Source organism: Thalassophryne amazonica, chromosome 11, assembly GCF_902500255.1.
Source record: "Thalassophryne amazonica chromosome 11, fThaAma1.1, whole genome shotgun sequence".
NCBI classification, from domain to species: Eukaryota; Metazoa; Chordata; class Actinopteri; order Batrachoidiformes; family Batrachoididae; genus Thalassophryne; species Thalassophryne amazonica.
Window position 1 is genome coordinate 7,326,270 of NC_047113.1, and position 19,478 is coordinate 7,345,747.

Here is a 19,478-nt window from a genome sequence, read left to right on the forward strand (position 1 = left end):
CAAAAACTAAGCAAACAATTTAAAATACGTCAGCAAAACGAAACATGGACAAACTGAGGTTTGGTTTTCGTTGCCCTTCATTCAAATGTTTCAACAGTTTAAAAATCCTGACAAAGCGCCAGCTGCAGGAACGAAGCAGAGCGAAGGTTAAACGATGCCAATGAAAATCCAGATTTCTTGTTTCATTTGGGCTTTGTTGCCCTTCGCTAATGCTGTGTGACTGGGCCATTAATTGGTGTGGAAGTTCACCCCGAACACAAATCTTGCCGCATACATACATACGGGCTATTTTATAGATAGATAGATAGATAGATAGATAGATAGATAGATATAGATGGGTGATTCTTAGACTACGGGCACTTATTATGTCCTTTGATCATATTGTATGAAAAACAGAAAAAAGGGGAAATTTCACACTTTTATAGTTATCTTTACAATGAAAGTGTGTTAAGAAATTTGTTCTAGTAGTCTATGATGACTTTTTCACCTTTTTTCAGCATCATTATATGCAAATATTGCCGTTTTGTGCTTGTCCCACACCCAGACTTTTGATCTTCAATGAAAAAAATGAATGGTAATGAAATGTTTTTTCTAATGTTTTAAAATATCTCTGAATAAAATATCAGTAAAATAATCAAAACATAATTGGGGTATTCAATGTCATACAACTGTTGTGATTTTTTTTTAAACAAAATGTAGTTGTCCCACACTATTGCTGTAATTTCCACCACAACACTGTAATGTCCCTTTAAACAGTTTGTATGAAAGATTGTTTGGGTAGTTTCTATGGAGATAAACAGTGACATCAGAGTACATGTATATAGCGCCAAATCACAACAAACAGTTGCCCCAAGGCGCTTTATATTGTAAGGCAATGGTGTGGTGGAAATTACATTTACAAGGCCAATAGTGCCTGTAGTTAAAGAATCACCCAGATATAGATAGCTAGATAGATAGATACATATATAGATATAGATAGATAGATAGATACAGTCCCTTTGACTGCTCCCTTGTTTTCACTCGGGGTCCCCACAGCAGATCCACCGTGGATTTGCATGTTGATTTGGCACAAGTTTTACGTCAGATGCTCTTCCTGACACAGCTCCACATTACATGGAGAAATGTGGCCATTTTGTACTTAATTGATCTTAAATCTTCCAAAAGGATAAAGGCTTAAAAAAACAAAGAAGAATAGCTTTAGGTTTCATGCACAAAAACAGATTAAATCTAGGCTCGTGCCTTGTGTGCTTTCCAGCGAACAAGATGAAATTTCATGTCTTGTTTTAAGAAAAAAAAAAAAAAAAGTTTCCCTGGAATGCTTCACTATGACGCTGTACAACTACAGATACCACAGACAAAAATTTCACTGTGCACAGTTTCTCCTACCACAAGCACAACAACCTGTTACTCTTTTAGAGCTGTTTTGGTGGCTTCCCTCACTAGATTTGTGTTTGCACAATCACTCTGTTTTTGAGAACTGCCACCTCAAGACAGATTTTCCATACAGTACCATACTTTCTCTATTTCTTAATGACTGATATAAATCAAGTCTAAGACATATTCAGTGACTTTGAAATGTTCATGGATCCATCCTTTGACTTGTTTAAAGAAAACTGACTGTAAAAGTGATGACTTGTATTGACAATAATCCTTGTGTTTTAGTTTGTATGATTACTGATGGTCTCTGAAAATGGTGAGAGTATGTGACAGATGGGTGGAATTCCTGGTGTCCAAAAAAAAATCTGAAGGAATACAACCATCTTGTTGGATAATACTGGGTTTTATCAACCCTGCTTTATTCTTAGAATATCGTTTTGTTCAGTTTGTTTACCACTGAAATTTGAAAACATCACCAAGAGTATGTGATGTAAATAATGTTTTCACATATTACAACAAAAATCTGCCCTACACTCGTAAACCAGCCCTCATGAGACACAAGAAAAAATAGGGCTGATAAATCATACACTTTTCCTATCAATTTTACTTCCCTGAAAACTGTGGGAATGAAATCAGGTGATACAAATCTTAAAACAGGACGATACAAAAAAAGACACTGAAAATACCAGGCTTTGTATCGCCCCACTTTTCATCCAATAAGGATCTCACATTTCTCAGCCCAACCAATGACACGCCCATTTTGTGTTACCCTGGTGACAAGTGCAGGATCCAGATCATTTCATTTAACCACAATGTCTGATCAAGGTGAGAGAGTTTTAGCCTCCCTAACAGGGAGAATTCCACAACTTGAGTCTCACACAGAAGTTGTGAGATGTCAGTGAAGAGACACTCATAGCTTAATAGAGAGGCATAAGAACATTCCCAGTGGTGGGCACAGCTAACCAAAAAGTTAGCTTCGATAACTGAAAAGTTATCTTTTATGACGCTAAACCGATAAACGGCTAAAAAATTTAGCTTTATTACAGATAACCAATAACCGATAACTTTTAGCATTGATTTGGACACTGCCACATCAGATTACACTGTCGGCTTCTGATAAACCAGTTTAATTTTCACTTTTCACAGACACATAAAAATGCACAAAAAATAATAAAAAATAAAACTCCAGACACTGTCATCATCTTTCAAAAACAGTAAAACACAGTATTAGAAGTTACAGTTTATCTCATACGATGTCTGTGAGAAAAGAATCCAAACTTTTTATTTTATGCAAAAAATATATGGATTTGATTCATATGTTTTTACATCAAGCTTGAACCTTCGTGCGCATGCGTGAGTTTTTCCACGCCTGTCAGTTGCGTCATTCGCCTGTGGGCAGGCTTTGAGTGAGCACTGGTCCACCCCTCTCGTCGTTGTTTCATTGCGAGGAAATGGCGGAATGATTTAGGCTTTTTTTTCCATCAGAATTTTTTCAGAAACTGTTAGAGACTGGCAGCTGGAAACCATTCGAAAAATGTATCTAGCTTTCGGTGAAAATTTTACGGGCTTCACAGAGAATAAGGAGTGTTACTACCGCTTTACGGACGGCCCACAATGGCGCATGGCGCACCACGCTCCGAGCGGCCATCGAGAGGCAGAAACCACCACATCATTTCTAAACGGATGGCTGTGTGGAGCCGGGACCATCGTGTGCAATTTCTCTGGTTATCACAAGAGCTGGACATCAGCCATTTTCCGGCAGATTTCACTTTTAACAAGAGATTTTGTCATGGAAAGCCGCACGGAGGCTTCGCGCGTCACGACCGATTCGCTGATGGAGCAAGACAAAGGAACACCTCCGTTTCGGAGTGTTAAAGGACAAGTTGGGACATGCCTATCTCGGCTTTCAGTGCTTACCAGTCGAGTGAGTATAAGAGAAATTGTGGAGAGCTGGGCTTGTCCCAACTTGTCCTTGGTCTAAAAAAGTAACCGTTAATGACTACCACAATTTTTTTTCCTGATTTCTTATAGTGTTTCTTAAAGCCAGAAAGTTGCCATTTGAAATGACTTTAGTTTTGTGTCATGTCTGTGATCTGCTTTTGTTCTACAAAATTAAACAACTGAATGAACATCCTCCGAGGCAGGTGATTCCATAATTTTTGCCAGGGGTTGTAGATACACCGTCATTTACAAACTAAAAAGCTGCTGCTTTTTTCACATGCTTTGAACCATGCAGCTTAAACAACCGAAATACATCCATTAATGCGTTGACTGGCAGAGTAAAAGACACGTAGCAAATATAAATTCTTACCTGTTAATTTCAGTGGGATTCATCTGAAAAAATAATCAACATAAAGCGTCCTTTGTTACCCAAGACAGTGTCTAAACATGAAGAAAAGTCCCTCTGTACACACAACTGCACCATTAGCGCTCCTCTCCCTATCAGGCGTGGCAAACCAGATGGACACAAATGCAAGCTCACTAGACTTGGCAATGTTCATATGGTTTAATAACAGTCAGATTTGGTACAGAGGAGGTCCAGCAGTGAGGCAAAGGTAGCAAAAGACGAGAGGCTGAGACGTGGTACAATAAACAGGCACAGGTCCAAAAGCATGTGTAAGGGCTATCAGAGGCAAGGCAAATTCAAGGTCAAAAAACAAGGTCAAAACACATGCAGGCAAAAACAGAGCAAAGAACAGGGCTGGAAAGTGTACAAAGACAATGATCTGGCGGTGAACTGTGGGGGCTTAAATGACTGGTGGTGTAATCAGTGAAACAAGATGCAGGAGTCAGTGAAAGTTCTGGAAGGGGTGTGACCGGGGAAGACAAAGATTGTGCACAGTGCAAAAAGTGAAGGCAGGAAAACACAGCGTGGAGTGATGAAAGAGACAAAGACACATGAGCAGGTGCAAGAGTGAAAGTGGATGAAAACATAGAGCAGAAAGAATCATAGTGAGAGAGATGAGGACACAAGAGCTGGTGCAGAGGCAGTCAAATAAGAAGGGCAAAATCAGAGACCAACGACAGAATGCAAAGCAACTATGACCGGGAATGAATTAAGCATAAACGTATGAACTGAGAAGTGAATCATCAATAAGAACAAAACTAAGTTGGAAACAAATCATGACTGAAGGAAGAAATAAAAGATAATCAGGTGGCTAAACAACCTCTATGCAAACAGAGACTAAAACCCAGTGACTACAAGATAATGCAATAAATAAAACAAGATAACAGAAAATGCAACAAATAACATATGGAACAAAATCAGGTAAGCAACACTGAAAGTAACAAAAACCTGTGACTAAAGCATAATACAAAAAATGTGAAAAACACAATTGAACTAAAACTGAAATGACTAAGTGATCAAGAGTGAACGAATACAAGGATGATGAACAGAAAAAAACAATGAATACATGAGCAAGACATTGACAGACGTGAAAAGACATGAATAAAATCAGTGAAGGCTCAGAGCATGAGAACAGAAAGAGGTCCAGAACTATAACAACTGGCCCTAAAGGGCCGGAACATGACACTCCCCCACCACGTCTTGGCAATTAAATTACAGCCACAAAGAAATACAATAAAATAATGTTCAAATGAGTCTGTTTAGTTTTTGTGTCAAGCGGACTCACTGTAATGTCCAAGATGAACCAGAACTACACTACCCACTATGCCCGCTTGCTGATGATATCATCAGCAAGCGACAGGCAGCCATTCTGCTACAAACACACAACAGACGGACTAAAATATTTGATTTTTAGGGTTTACAAGCGTTTTTGACCGTTAAACCTTGCTCACTTTACCAGCAAAAAAAAAAATGTTATCGGACTGAAAGTTATCAAAACTAAATTTATCGGAAGATAATTGGTCCGATGATGGTTTTAAAAATTATCTGAAAAGCTAATCCACTAGCAAAAACATTAGCTTTGATAATTATCTGTTATTGGATTGGCTGAACTGTGCCCACCACTGAACATTCCATAATTTACATATTTACATGATTTACCTGCATTATTTGTTGTACATTATTCATGTGTATGATTATTGTTCTTTATTTTTGTTGTAATATGTGATAAATGTCTTATCACATGTCTCTTTATGTATCACTCCCTGCATCATGCCCCGATGTATCTGTATCAGCCCGAGTCCGAAGATACATACAATTCAAGAATGTGCTGATGATTACATTATTTTACGTTTCTGGAAAATGTGATTTGAGCTCATTTACAGTATGTGGTATTTCTCATACAATCTCATTGTCAAAGGTGAGTAGAGACCTCGGATGATTGATTGCAATTAGTGCTTCACTGTAACTGTAACATTGTGAAACAGTGAATTTATACTTTAACCTTGAATCTTGTCAACCTGAGCTCTAACCAAACTGCAGTTGTTCAAATGATTCCCCACTTTTGGATTCACTTGTCTAAGCTGATGCGGTCATGTTTTATTTTCTGCACTGCTAGCTTGTGGATGAAATGACAATGGACACGACTCTCCTGGTGCACTTCTTTGGAAAAAAAGGAAAGGCCGAGTTGAAATTTGAAGATTTTTACAAGTGAGTTGAAATCTGCTGTGACTGTTGATTCATCATTATTTCAATAAAATGTATCAATTCACAGAGTAATGGAACACCACCCTGCACCTCCATTTTTTTGGATCAGATTAAGCCTGTGATGCCTCAGGGAGGGTTGTCCAAACTGGCTGCCATTGAGTCATGCACAATATAGCTGTTCACAGTTCCTCACTCCAGTGCCAGATTGTCTTGCACCCATTCCTGCTTTCTCGCATTGTTTACTTGTGTTGGGTTTCCTGACTTACATCAACACTTTTGGTTTCCCGAGTCTTGCCTGCCAGTTGTTGGACTGTTTGCCTAGTAAGTTTGACTGTATTTTGACACTGCTTGTTCATCTGTAGAGCAGGTAGCTGAATGGATAAGGAGCTGCCCTGCCAATATGTAGACCTGGCTTTGAATCTAGATCATGCTACCAGTGTATGTCCTTGGACAAGACATTTTGTCTCAGTCCTTCCAGCTGTAACCTTGCCTGGGGAAGTAACCTGCGTTACTTGTACAGGGGGAGTCATAGATTATCATCCGCTTGACGCCATGGAATCCTGCAATAAGCACTGGTACCAACAGGCCTATATAGAACTTATTCCTTCTTCTTGTTCACCTGGTTAACTCATTTGCTGGTTCAATTATGGACACTGTTGCCTGGTCAACTGCCTGCCAGTTGTACATTCAAAAATGTACTAACTGTGTCCTTGGTTGATCCATCAGTCTGTTCCCACACAGATGCTAATATTAAGTGGACTACGACTCCTCTGTGTGCTGAATCCTCCAGTAAATTTCGCTGTAAAAGACTGTGAACATTTGACATCACTATGGTTCTCGACCCCACTTATCCTACAGTCTTGACACCATGTCTAACCATACCAGTCTTGGACTGCCACATCTGGCTTCTTCAACTATTAAAATAACTTTTTTCAAGCCTAGCTACACATTTTAGAGTGGCCTTTTAATGTGATCAGTCCAAGTCACATCTGTGCAATAATCATGCCGTTTAATCAGCATTTTGAGATGCCACACCTGCCACATGGATGGGAGCAAAAAATAAAAAAGTATTGCCTTTAATTTTTTGTTGAGTATAGCCATTTTGAGCTATCAGAGATTTCTGAGGTCCAGCAATCTGGATCCGGATCACCTCCAAACTTCAGTAGAGTCTTCCATGCTGTAATATCTATTTGTCGTGCAAATATGGTGAGAATCCGTGAAGTAGTATTGACGTAATCCTTCAAAGACTATATAAAGTGAAATCTTGATCCAGAATCTGGATTTGGATCTGACACCTCCAAAATTTAATGGAGTCTTCCATGGTCTAATATCTATCTGTGGTCCAAATTTGGTGAGAATCCATGAAGTAGTTTTCACATAATCCTTCAAAGTCTATATAAAGAGAATCTTGACCCAGAATCCGGAACCAGATCCAGATCACCTCCAAAATTCAGTAGAGTCTTCCATGTTGTAATATCTATTTGTCGTGCAAATATGGTGAGAATCCGTGAAGTAATATTGACGTAATCCTTCAAAGACTATATAAAGTGAAATCTTGATCCAGAATCCGGATTTGGATCTGACACCTCCAAAATTTAATGGTCTTCCATGGCCTAATATCTATCTGTGGTGCAAATTTGGTGAGAATCTATGAAGTAGTTTTGAACATAATCCTTCAAAGTCTACATAAAGAGAATCTTGACCCATAATCAGGAACCAGATCACCTCCAAAATTCAGTGGAGTCTTCCATGGCATAATATCTGTATCTGTGTTGAAAATTCTGTCAAAATCCATGGAGTAGTTTTGACGTTATCCTTCAAAGCCTACATAAAGTGAAATCTTGATCCAGAATCTGGATTCGGATCCAGATCACCTCCCAAATTTAATGGAGTCTTCCATGGCCTAATATGTAGGTATCTGTGGTGAAAATGTGGTGAGAATCCATGAAGTAGTTTTGACGTCATCCTTCAAAGCATATATAAAGTGAAATCTTGATCCAGATTCGGACCTGGATCACCTCCAAAATTTAGGACCCCTTCACACATAGTCGAATAAGTACAAATCAGGGCAAATTACGGCGGAACAGCTCATATGAGCAAACCACGAAAACACTGAGCCGGTAGGCAGGACTGAACGAATCGGCTGCGATGGTTTCATGCACGCCACGGTGTCATGTATGAGCATGCACGAAACCATTGCAGCAGGAACACAGTGTGAGGGGTTAGTAAGGTTAGACCTTACTTGTGTGAAGCACCTTGAGGCAACTTTGTTGTGATCTGGCGCTATGTAAATGAAAATGAATTGTAATTGAAATTGAGCAGCTGGAGCATGTGTAACCACATCGAGCAGCTGCTGTGAAAAAAATAATAATAATACATACCACCCACGGGATTCAAACCTGCAATTTACAAAAGCTCTGATTGCCAGCCAGAACCTTTACCATTGCACTACCATCGCTGTCTTGTAAAATGTGCGGAAAAATGCCTGAAATCAACAAGGACATAAATGTATTTTTTTACGTCAGACAGATGTGACATTCAGATTGCCTGCTGTGTGTCCAGATGAATTGACAGTCTGTTTCAGCTGGGACAGTTGTCAATGTGCACGCTCTCCAACCTGTCGCAAAAGTGATATATGTTTTTATGTATTTCCATGTGAGGACAGCAAGCACACACATGCGCTAATCTGTCAAAACACGGTACGTGGTCTGCAGCTGTGACGTCCAGGATCAGACGACACAGGTGCAGAATATTGTGAAATTTTGTGAATTTTACTTAAGACCAATACAAAAAAAGATTTCTAGAAATGTTGGCCAACTGAAAAGTATGAACATGAAAAGTATGAGCATGTACAGCACTCAGTACGTAGTTGGGGCTCCTTTTGTCTGAATTACTGCAGCAATACGGCGACGCATGGAGTCGTTCAGTCTGTGGCACTGCTCAGGTAGTATGAGATCCCAGGTTGCTTTGATAGTGTCCTTCAGCTCTTCTGCATTGTTTGGTCTGGCATATCGCATCTTCCTCTTCACAATAGCTCAAAGATTTTCTATGGGGTTAAGATCAGGCAAGTTTGCTGGCCAATTAAGAACAGGGATGCTATGGTCCTTAAACCAAGTACTGGTAGGTTTGGCACTGTGTGCAGATGCCAATTCCTGTTGGAAAATGAAATCTGCATCTCCATAAAGTTGGTCAACAGCAGGAAGCATGAGGTGCTCTACAACTTCCTGGTAGACGGCTGCATTGACCTTGGACCTCAGCAAACACAGTGGACCAACATCAGCAGATGACATGGCACCCCAAACCATCACTGACTGTGGAAACTTTCCACTGGACCTCAAGCAGCGTGGATTCTGTGACTCTCCTCTCTTCCTCCAGACTCTGGGTCCTTGATTTCCAAAGGAAATGCAAAATTTACTTTCATCAGAGAACATAACTTTGGACCGCTCAGCAGCAGTCCAGTCCTTTTTGTCTTTAGCCCAGGCAAGACGTCAAGTCAGCAGTCTTCCCCATGATTGTGTAGCCTACAGAACTAGACTGAGAGACCAGTTAAAGGCCTTTGCAGGTGTTTGGAGTTAATTAGCTGATTAGAGTCTGACACCAGGTGTCTTCAATATTGAATCATTTCACAATATTCTAATTTTCTGAGATACTGAATTTGGGATTTTCATTAGTTCTCAGTTATAATCATCAAAATTAAAAGAAATAAACATTTGAAATATATCAGTCTATCTGTAATGAATGAATGTAATATACAAGTTTCACTTTTTGAATAGAATAACTGAAATAAATCAAGTTTTCATGATATTCTAATTATATGACCAGCACCTGTATATACAGTTGTATGCAACAGTTTGGGCACCCCTGATGACTTCCATGATTTTCCTTTATAAATCATTGGTTGTCTGGATCAGAAATTTCAGTTAAATATATCATATAGCAGACAAGCACAGTGATATTTGAGAAGTGAAATGAAGTTTCTAGTATTTAGAGAAAGTGTACAATAATTAAACAAAATTGGGCAGGTGCATAAATTTGGGCACCCTTGTCATTTTATTGATTTGAATACATTTAGCATTCATTATTGGAATACAAAATTAGTTTGGTAAGCTCATTGACCCTTGACCTCCTTACACAGGTGACTCCAATGATGAGAAAGGGTATTTAAGGTGGCCATTTGCAAATGTTCCCCCTCTTTGAATCTCTTCTAGTGAGTGGCAACATGGGAGCCTCTAAACAACTCTCAAATGACCTGAAAACAAAGATTGTTCAACATCATGGTTTAGGGGAAGGATACAAAAAGGTATCTCAGATTTCAGCTGTCAGTTTCTACTGTGAGGAACATAGTGAGGAAATGGAAGACCACAGGCACAGTACTAGTTAAGGTCCAAAGTAGCAGGCCAAGAAAAATCTCAGATAGGTTGAAGCGAAGGATGGTGAGAACAGTCATAGTCAACCCACAGACCTGCTCCAAAGACCTACAACATGATCTTGCTGCAGATAGTGTCTTTGTGCATCGTTGAACTATACAGCACACTTTGCACAAAGAGATGCTGTAATGCAGAGGAAGCCTTTTCAGCATACACGCCACAAACAGAGTCACTTGAGGTATGCTAAAGCACATTTGGACAAGCCAACTTCATTTTGGACTTAGGTGTTGTGGACTGATGAAACTAAAATGGAGTTATTTGGACATAACAAGGGGCGGTATGCATGGCTGAAAAACAACACAGCATTCCAAGAAAAACACTTACTACCCAGTGCAGGTACTGAGAATCTTGTTAAAGTTGATGGTCACTTGGATTCCAGTCAATATCAGTAGATTCTTGAGAACAATGTTCATGAATCAGTGACAAAGTTGAAGTTGCATCGGGGCTGGATCTTTCAACAAGACAACGACCCTAAACACTGCTGAAAATCTGCTAAGGCATTCATGCAGAGGAACAAGTACAATGTTCTGGAATCTCAGTCCCCAGAACTGAATATTATTGAAAATCTGTGGTGTGATTTTAAGCGGGCTGTCCATGCTCGGAAACCAACAAACCTGAGATGTTTTGTAAAGAAAAATGAGCCAAATACCTTCAACCAGAATCCAGACTCTCATTGGAAACTATAGGAAGCGTTTAGAGGCTGTTATTTCTGCAAAAGGAGGATCTACTAAATATTGATGTATTTTTTTTCTGTTGGGGTGCCCAAATTTATGCACCTGCCTAATTTTGTTAATTGTTGCACATGTTCTGTAAATCTTATAAACTTCATTTCACTTCTCAAATAGCACTGTGTTTTTGTCTGCTGTATGATATATTTAACTGAAATTTGTGATCCAGACATCCAATGATTTATAAAGGAAAATCATGAAAATTATCAGGGGTGCCCAAACTTTTGCATACAACTGTATATATTTGGATCGATTGCTGGGTGATTTCATTGCAGTGGTGCCCGGGCAGCATTGAAGCACAAGGAATCACAAGGTGTGTTCAAAGAAACACCGTTTGCAGATCTCCTTAAATTTCCTGTGGAAATCTATATACATAAAGGGCTCTCTGTCTGGGATAAACTCCCAAACTATAATATGTAGCCCTAAATACTATATACATTCTGAATCCTCATGACATGGGGAACAAACTGGTACCATTTTTTAAAAAGTTGAACTGAAAATTACCCCCAAAATAGCATTTATGTAAGACCATATAGTGTTGTACCATGTGCGATAAACTCCCAAACTATTATATGTAACCCTAAAAACTACATATATTCTGAATCCTCATGACATGGGGAACAAACTGGTGCCATTTTTTTTAAAGTTGAAATGAAAATTACCCCCAAAATAGCCATTTATATAAGACTATACAGTGTTGTACCATGTGCTTTTCATGCTGCCACTTCTGTCTCTCTTTCTGTCTGTCCGGGATATACTCCCAAACTATAATATGTAGCCCTAAAAACTATATATATTCTGTATCCTCGTGACATGGGGAACAAACTGATACGATTTTTTTTAAAGATGAACTGAAAATGACCCCCAAAATAGCCGGCTGTGTGTATGACCAGGCAGAATCAAATTTCCAGCCCTGTATATGTGTTGACCATCTCTGTTTATTTAATCCCTTTCTACAGCACACTCAGCACAGCACAGCCACAGCACACTCAGCAAAACAACAACATGCTTAGGCTGAGGCTGTGGGTATGACCAGGCAGATTCAAATTTCCAGCCCTGTATATGTGTTGACCATCTCTGTTTATTTAATCCCTTTCTACAGCACACTCAGCACAGCACAGCCACAGCACACTCAGCAAAACAGCAACATGCTTAGGCTGAGGCTGTGGGTATGACCAGGCAGATTCAAATTTCCAGCCCTGTATATGTGTTGGCCATCTCTGTTTATTTAATCCCTTCGTTCAGCTACTTTATGTTCTCAACTCTTAAGCACCTGACTGTCCTGTACAACCCAATTTGCCTTCCTGTCTGAATACATTTGTTTTATGTTTGTAAAATTGCAATGTAAAAACAGTGAAATACACCACTACCTCAATTTTGATTCATTGATATTTACATTTACTGTTACCTACCTTTTGTGTGTAATTTTGTTATGAATTTGATTGCAAAACAAAGTCTGCATGAAGGACTTCAAATGTGTTTGTCTTTTAACCAAGTATTTCCACTTTGTTTGGGGAGTCCACCTCTTCATAGATCTGCTGGACAAACTTTAGCCCATTAACTATTATATTTATAAGACATCAGCATTTATAAGACATCAGCATTTATAAGACATCAGCATTACAAAAACAAATGTTGGGCAATTGTTTTGATTAAAATGATTGGCATTTGGCTTATGTCTAAAACAGGTTAATCCAGGCAGTGCCGGGTACCCCAGCTAGTATAATACAAGTATATTTCCCTAATTATATTGCTAAACTGATAGGGATATCAGGCTGCACTCTTCAGCAGAACACAGTTTTCAGATGTTAACAATGTTAACAAATACACTTTAGTTTTGTGGAAAATTCTTATTATAACCATAGATATTAGCATACTGAGTACACACAGTAGTGTTGTGTACATGCCTAGAAGCTTTCATGTCACAGGGTGCATTCAAAAACATTCTGCACTAACTTGCTGTATAATAATATGACAGACAACTTTACACTACTGGTATAATAAATCAGGCCCAGTGCCCTCATTTTTGGAATCAGATAGGCACGTGGGACCCACAGTTGGCAGTGAGAGACCGGCATTACGCAGCAGATGATGCACAGCAGATTGTTGAAAAGCTGAATACAACCCCTGGCAAAAATTATGGAATCACCGGCCTCGGAGGATGTTCATTCAGTTGTTTAATTTTGTAGAAAAAAAGCAGATCACATACATGACACAAAACTAAAGTCATTTCAAATGGCAACTTTCTGGCTTTAAGAAACACTATAAGAAATCAGGAAAAAAATTGTGGCAGTCAGTAACGGTTACTTTTTTAGACCAAGCAGAGGGAAAAAAATATGGAATCACTCAATTCTGAGGAAAAAATTATGGAATCATGAAAAACAAAAGAACGCTCCAACACATCACTAGTATTTTGTTGCACCACCTCTGGCTTTTATAACAGCTTGCAGTCTCTGAGGCATGGACTTAATGAGTGACAAACAGTACGCGTCATCAATCTGGCTCCAACTTTCTCTGATTGCTGTTGCCAGATCAGCTTTGCAGGTGGAGCCTTATCATGGACCATTTTCTTCAACTTCCACCAAAGATTTTCAATTGGATTAAGATCCGGACTATTTGCAGGCCATGACATTGACCCTATGTGTCTTTTTGCAAGGAATGTTTTCACAGTTTTTGCTCTATGGCATGATGCATTATCATCTTGAGAAATGATTTCGTCATCCCCAAACATCCTTTCAATTGATGGGATAAGAAAAGTGTCCAAAATATCAATGTAAACTTGTGCATTTATTGATGATGTAATGACAGCCATCTCCCCAGTGCCTTTACCTGACATGCAGCCCCATATCATCAATGACTGTGGAAATTTACATGTTCTCTTCAGGCAGTCATCTTTATAAATCTCATTGGAACGGCACCAAACAAAAGTTCCAGCATCATCACCTTGCCCAATGCAGATTCAAGATTCATCACTGAATATGACTTTCATCCAGTCATCCACAGTCCACGATTGCTTTTCCTTAGCCCATTGTAACCTTGTTTTTTTCTGTTTAGGTGTTAATGATGGCTTTCGTTTAGCTTTTCTGTATGTAAATCCCATTTCCTTTAGGCGGTTTCTTACAGTTCGGTCACAGACGTTGACTCCAGTTTCCTCCCATTTGTTCCTCATTTGTTTTGTTGTGCATTTTCGATTTTTCAGACATATTGCTTTAAGTTTTCTGTCTTGACACTTTGATGTCTTCCTTGGTCTACCAGTATGTTTGCCTTTAACAACCTTCCCATGTTGTTTGTGTGTGTTCCAGAGTTTAGAAACGGCTGACTGTGAACAACCAACATCTTTTGCAACATTGCGTGAGTTTGAGTTTAAGAGTTTGATAATCCTCTCCTTTGTTTCAATTGACATCTCTCGTGTTGGAGCCATGATTCATGTCAGTCCACTTGGTGCAACAACTCTCCAAGGTGTGATCACTCCTTTTTAGATGCAGACTAACGAGCAGATCTGATTTGATGCAGGTGTTAGTTTTGGGGATGAAAATTTACAGGGTGATTCCATAATTTATTCCTCAGAATTGAGTGAGTCCATATTTTTTTCCTCTGCTTGGTCTAAAAAAGTAACCGTTACTGACTGCCACAATTTTTTTCCTGATTTCTTATAGTGTTTCTTAAAGCCAGAAAGTTGCCATTTGAAATGACTTTAGTTTTGTGTCATGTCTGTGATCTGCTTTTTTTCTACAAAATTAAACAACTGAATGAACATTCTCCAAGGCCGGTGATTCCATAATTATTGCCAGGGGTTGTAGCATGAGTGCTTTTGTACACGAGCTTCTGATGGAGACATTTTTTTGCCAGCAGCTGATGTCTCTCCTCCAGGTTCATGGATAACCTACAGACAGAGGTCCTTGAGATTGAGTTCCTCTCCTACTCCAAAGGCATGCCCACCATCAGTGAGGAAGACTTCGCTCGGATCCTCCTTCGGTACACTGATGTCAACGATGTTGTTGGGTACTTGGAGAATGTGCGCCATGGCATATCGACTGAAAAGGTATGTGATTTCTCTCAGTGTTTCATGTGTAGTGTTGTTGTAAGACCTGCTGTGTATTTTTGATGCTTGGAGTATTAGAAATATGTTGTGCATTTGTTTGATTGGTAGATTTTGCTTTGTAAAACAAAATGCTTTAGTTTGTTCATAGTATTTTGAATTTGCAAACGATATTTTGTTTGTTAGTCAGTTGTACGGGATGTTTGACAGTAAAATTAGTGCAGAAGTGTTCAAGATCTTGGCTCCAATTTTAAGAGTATATGCTAAACAGGCTTGTGCAGAGGACAGTAGGCCATTTGGGGTCTGTCCCATTGCGCTTTGCTAGTTAAGTAGGCGGAATTACCTGCACAAATACGGTGCTGCTTGCATAAATGTTGGATTTACCTAATTTGTTATTGTTGGCCAATTTATAGTCCAAATGTTACATCTACAAATCAGAGTGGCACCCATCCTTCCCTTTAAAAACTGATGTTCGCCAGGCACACATGCTGTGTGATATCAAGGAAGTAGGTGAAAGGATTACTTTCTTAGATAATTTATCCACTGATGGTTGACACAAAAATGTCTATTATGATTATGTGCGTAAATCCAAGACAGAAGCTGCGCATATGTTCATATGTGTTCTTCTACACATCTGAAATACTTCACAAATACATGTTCATACAGTGTATACAGAGAGTAAATCCACCTGATGAATCCATCAGAGGTGTCTAAGAGTTAAGTAAAAAAAATCCAAAGCAACACAATATATTCCAATTCTATTCATTTATATATTTGTATGAAGTGGTATAAAGGAGAATGTCTTTGACCAAAACATCAGATCTAGAATTGCATCTCTGATGTACCTTCTGACAAATTATACCCGAACTTTCAGGTCTTCTTTTTAAGAAAATCCCCGTCTATACCACTTCATCATGAAGCTGTATAACTGGAGATACAACATGCAAAACATGCACTATGCAAAATTTCTCCAATCACAGCCACAGAAGCCTGTAACCTTCTGGGTGTCTGGGTGTCTTGCTGGCTTTCCTCACTCTTCTCCTTCTTGCACAGTCACTCAGTTTTTGAGAACTGTCTATACAGATTTGCCATAGAGTGCCATACTGTTTGTATTTCTTCATAACTTATGTAAATAAAGTCCAAGACATATTCAGTGACTTGGAAATGTTCATGTGTTCATCTCCTGACTTGTCTGACAAAAACTGGCACTACAATTGGCGATTTACAGGTATTATACCAAAGAGGCTGATTACTTATGCAACCCATCATTGTGGCTTTTAGATTTTTAATTATAATTATAACAAGCTGTAGAAGTTTGTTTTTAGTTTGAGTTTAAGGAAGATATATTTTTTAAATTTTTATATTGAGAAGTCTGATTTACTTTTTGTATTTGAAATGGCATAAACAAATTAAAATGTGTGAAATAGCAAACGGCCCAATACTTTTGGAGGGCACTGCAAATTGCCCCAAGGCACTTCACAAGGGTAATGCCTAACCTTACGAACCTCTTTGAGCAAGCACATAGGCAACAGTGGTAAGGAAAAACTCCCTTAGGTGTTTTTTGAGGAAGAAACCTCAAGTAGACCAGATTCAGAGGGGTGACCAACTGCTTTGACCATACTAACAATAACAAAGATCACATAAACAAAATGCAACAACTAATTTTCAAAAATGCAAAACAAGAACAGAAAAGAAGTCCTTCAGCAGTTGTCATCCCAAAAGCTACCTGGATGGTGAGTGTCTTTTGTATGCAATGTCAAAATGTTAATTCCATTTCCCCAGAGACTGTCATCTGTTATGTCAATTTCACTACACCTTTTAGTTTTTCTGCTTAAATATGAACAATTTTAGCAGCCTGTGTGACAGTTACACATGGTAATGTGCAAACTGCATGCTTTGAAATGTTGTAAAAACAGCTTCTCTGATCATTAAAGTGAATCATTAAGGGCCCCTTCACACATAGTACGAATAAGTACAACTCAGGGTGAATCACGGCGGAACAACTCGTATTAATGAAGCATGAAAACATCAAGCCGATGGACAGGCGTGACGATCCCGCACGCGGGAACACAGTATGAGCAGCACAGCTGCTATGAAAAGAAAAAAAGAAAAATACATGCCATCCACGGGATTCAAACATACAATTTTCAAAAGCTCTAATTGCCAGCCAGAAACTTTACCACTGAGCTACCATCACTGTCCTGTAAAAGTTGCGGGAAAATGCCTGATATCAAGAAGGATATGTACGTATTTAAAAAAAACAAAAAACAGACGCACCATATAAAACACTGCATTTTATTGAATCCCTCTTATCAAGCGGGCAATACAAATATGATCCGTCTGTTCCTCTGTAGATGACCCATGGTCACAGATGTACAGTAATGAAATGACATGAATAAGAAGCAGGCTGCTCTTATCATGTCCACATCTGCTGGCGGCGTGTCCAGCCGGCCCCGCATGCATGTCCTGCCCAACACACATGTCTTGTGGACGGCTCGCCACAGGAGAGACACCGCGTCATGTGGTACAGAGTTCACGTGGGTGATGTCACATTCAGATCACCTGCTGCTTGTTATGATCTGATGGTCCTGTTCATCTGGGGTAGCCTACCAATGTGTGCACCGTGTACGCGCTCACTGCAGCCCATTGCAACAGCAATATATGTTTTTATGTATGTCCACGTGAGGACAGCAAGCAGACACATGCACGTCACAGTGGGCAGTTGTTAGTTCATGTCCGTCCAAACACAGTACGTGTTCCCCAGCCATGACGTCCAGAACCACAGATCTCCACAGCCGCTCCTGTTGGTGGACATGCCCCTTGTCAGTTCAGCCCACACACCAACGTGTCACTGTGTCTGTTTGCAAAGCCACACTCTTGGGGCACTTGGACAAATTTCACATCCAGCTCGACAGTGATTGTCTGCTGACTGTTGTGCTAATAGTAGGAATGGCCACACATTTTCTAAGTGCCAAACGAGTGGTGTTAGATGTTCGTGTGTGTCACCTGGAATTTGGCCAACACCTGCCGTGAGAGGGACCGATGGGCTCTCACAGCGCACACTCTGTCTTTCAGCCGCTGGTGTGCGCAAATAGTTGTAGCAACAGGTGTACGAGGCATTAGAAGCAGCTACAATTTTACACATATTGCATACGATTCCTGCTTCATGCGCACTTCGACCACATTCGTGCTATGTGTGAAGGGGCCGTAAAGAACAAACCAGATATCCGTACAGTGCATGATAAAAAGTTTTTCATTTCTGTTCTGATATGAGAGAAATTAATTTGTTCGGGTGTGTGGATGATTCAAGTGCTTGAACACCTCTCATTGTTAAGACTGGTCACAACCTTGTTCATTTATTCAACAAATGTTTAATTTCGTGCTGTTCTTTCTCTAATTAACTTTGATTATGGATACAGTTAAAGTCAGAGAGAGTAGAAGTCTTTCACTTTATAGATCATTTATTGATATTTTATTCAGTCACTGGTGATGCTAATGAGTTAGATTATTTTAATTTTCCCTGAAACATTTAGCCTGATCATTTCCAGTGTTCAGGATAGACAATCATTTTCTGTTCTTTAATTCATTGTTCATTCATTCATTCTTTAATTCATTACTTGAATAACACAAAATGTGATTAATGAGTGAGAAAGTGATTTTCCTGGTTAAATACGATTTTTGTTCTCTGTACTCTCACTGGCTATGTGAGAATATGTGTCAGCACAGTGTCCGTTTGTTGTGACGCTGTGAGACATGTCTAACTGTTGTGACAGTGCTGGACTTTAGACCTGTTTTTTGCTGGTCAAAGCACAAACACTGTCTGATGATGGAAGATATCACTGCTTGACCACACCTCATTTTTAGACTAATACACCCACAGGAGCAGAAGTGTTACTGTGAGTATCAAAATGACACTCTGTTTGGTGAAATTTAGCATTGACACATGCACTGGGCTTTTTGCTGCTTTGTGCTTTTTGTGCTGGCTGTACAATATTATACAAATAATGAATGTTTACAAGTTCAATGGTACGGATATTTCATGAGGTGAAATGCCTCACCGAATTAAATATTCGTTCCATTGAAAGAATGTAAAAATATTTATTATTTGTTTTATATAACAGCTAAAATAGATCCTTGTCATTTGACATTTTATTAATTTATAAACAACAGAAAAGGGACTTACATTTTGGCATTCCACTGCTGCTAAAGTCCAAATTGTGATGTGTTGTCCAGTGATGCTGTGGACTTCCATTAAAAAAAAGACTGTGTAGTTCCTCAGTCCAGCCAAAAATCACGTCAGCTTTTCATGCATCCAGATGGCTTACAGTGGAGTGGATTTTGTGTGTGTGTGTGTG

General features: G+C 39.3%; 1 protein-coding gene across 1 annotated transcript in view; it reads left to right on the top strand.

Annotated features, from left to right (window-relative positions):
* The window catches only part of LOC117520582 (calcium uptake protein 3, mitochondrial-like), a 103,360-nt gene that overhangs the window by 56,711 nt on the left and 27,171 nt on the right, over positions 1 to 19,478 (top strand). Inside the window, exons 10-11 of the mRNA XM_034181895.1 lie at positions 5,841 to 5,932; positions 14,955 to 15,126. Coding sequence (XP_034037786.1) covers positions 5,841 to 5,932; positions 14,955 to 15,126 — 264 coding nt within the window. The remainder of the gene's footprint in view (positions 1 to 5,840; positions 5,933 to 14,954; positions 15,127 to 19,478) is intronic.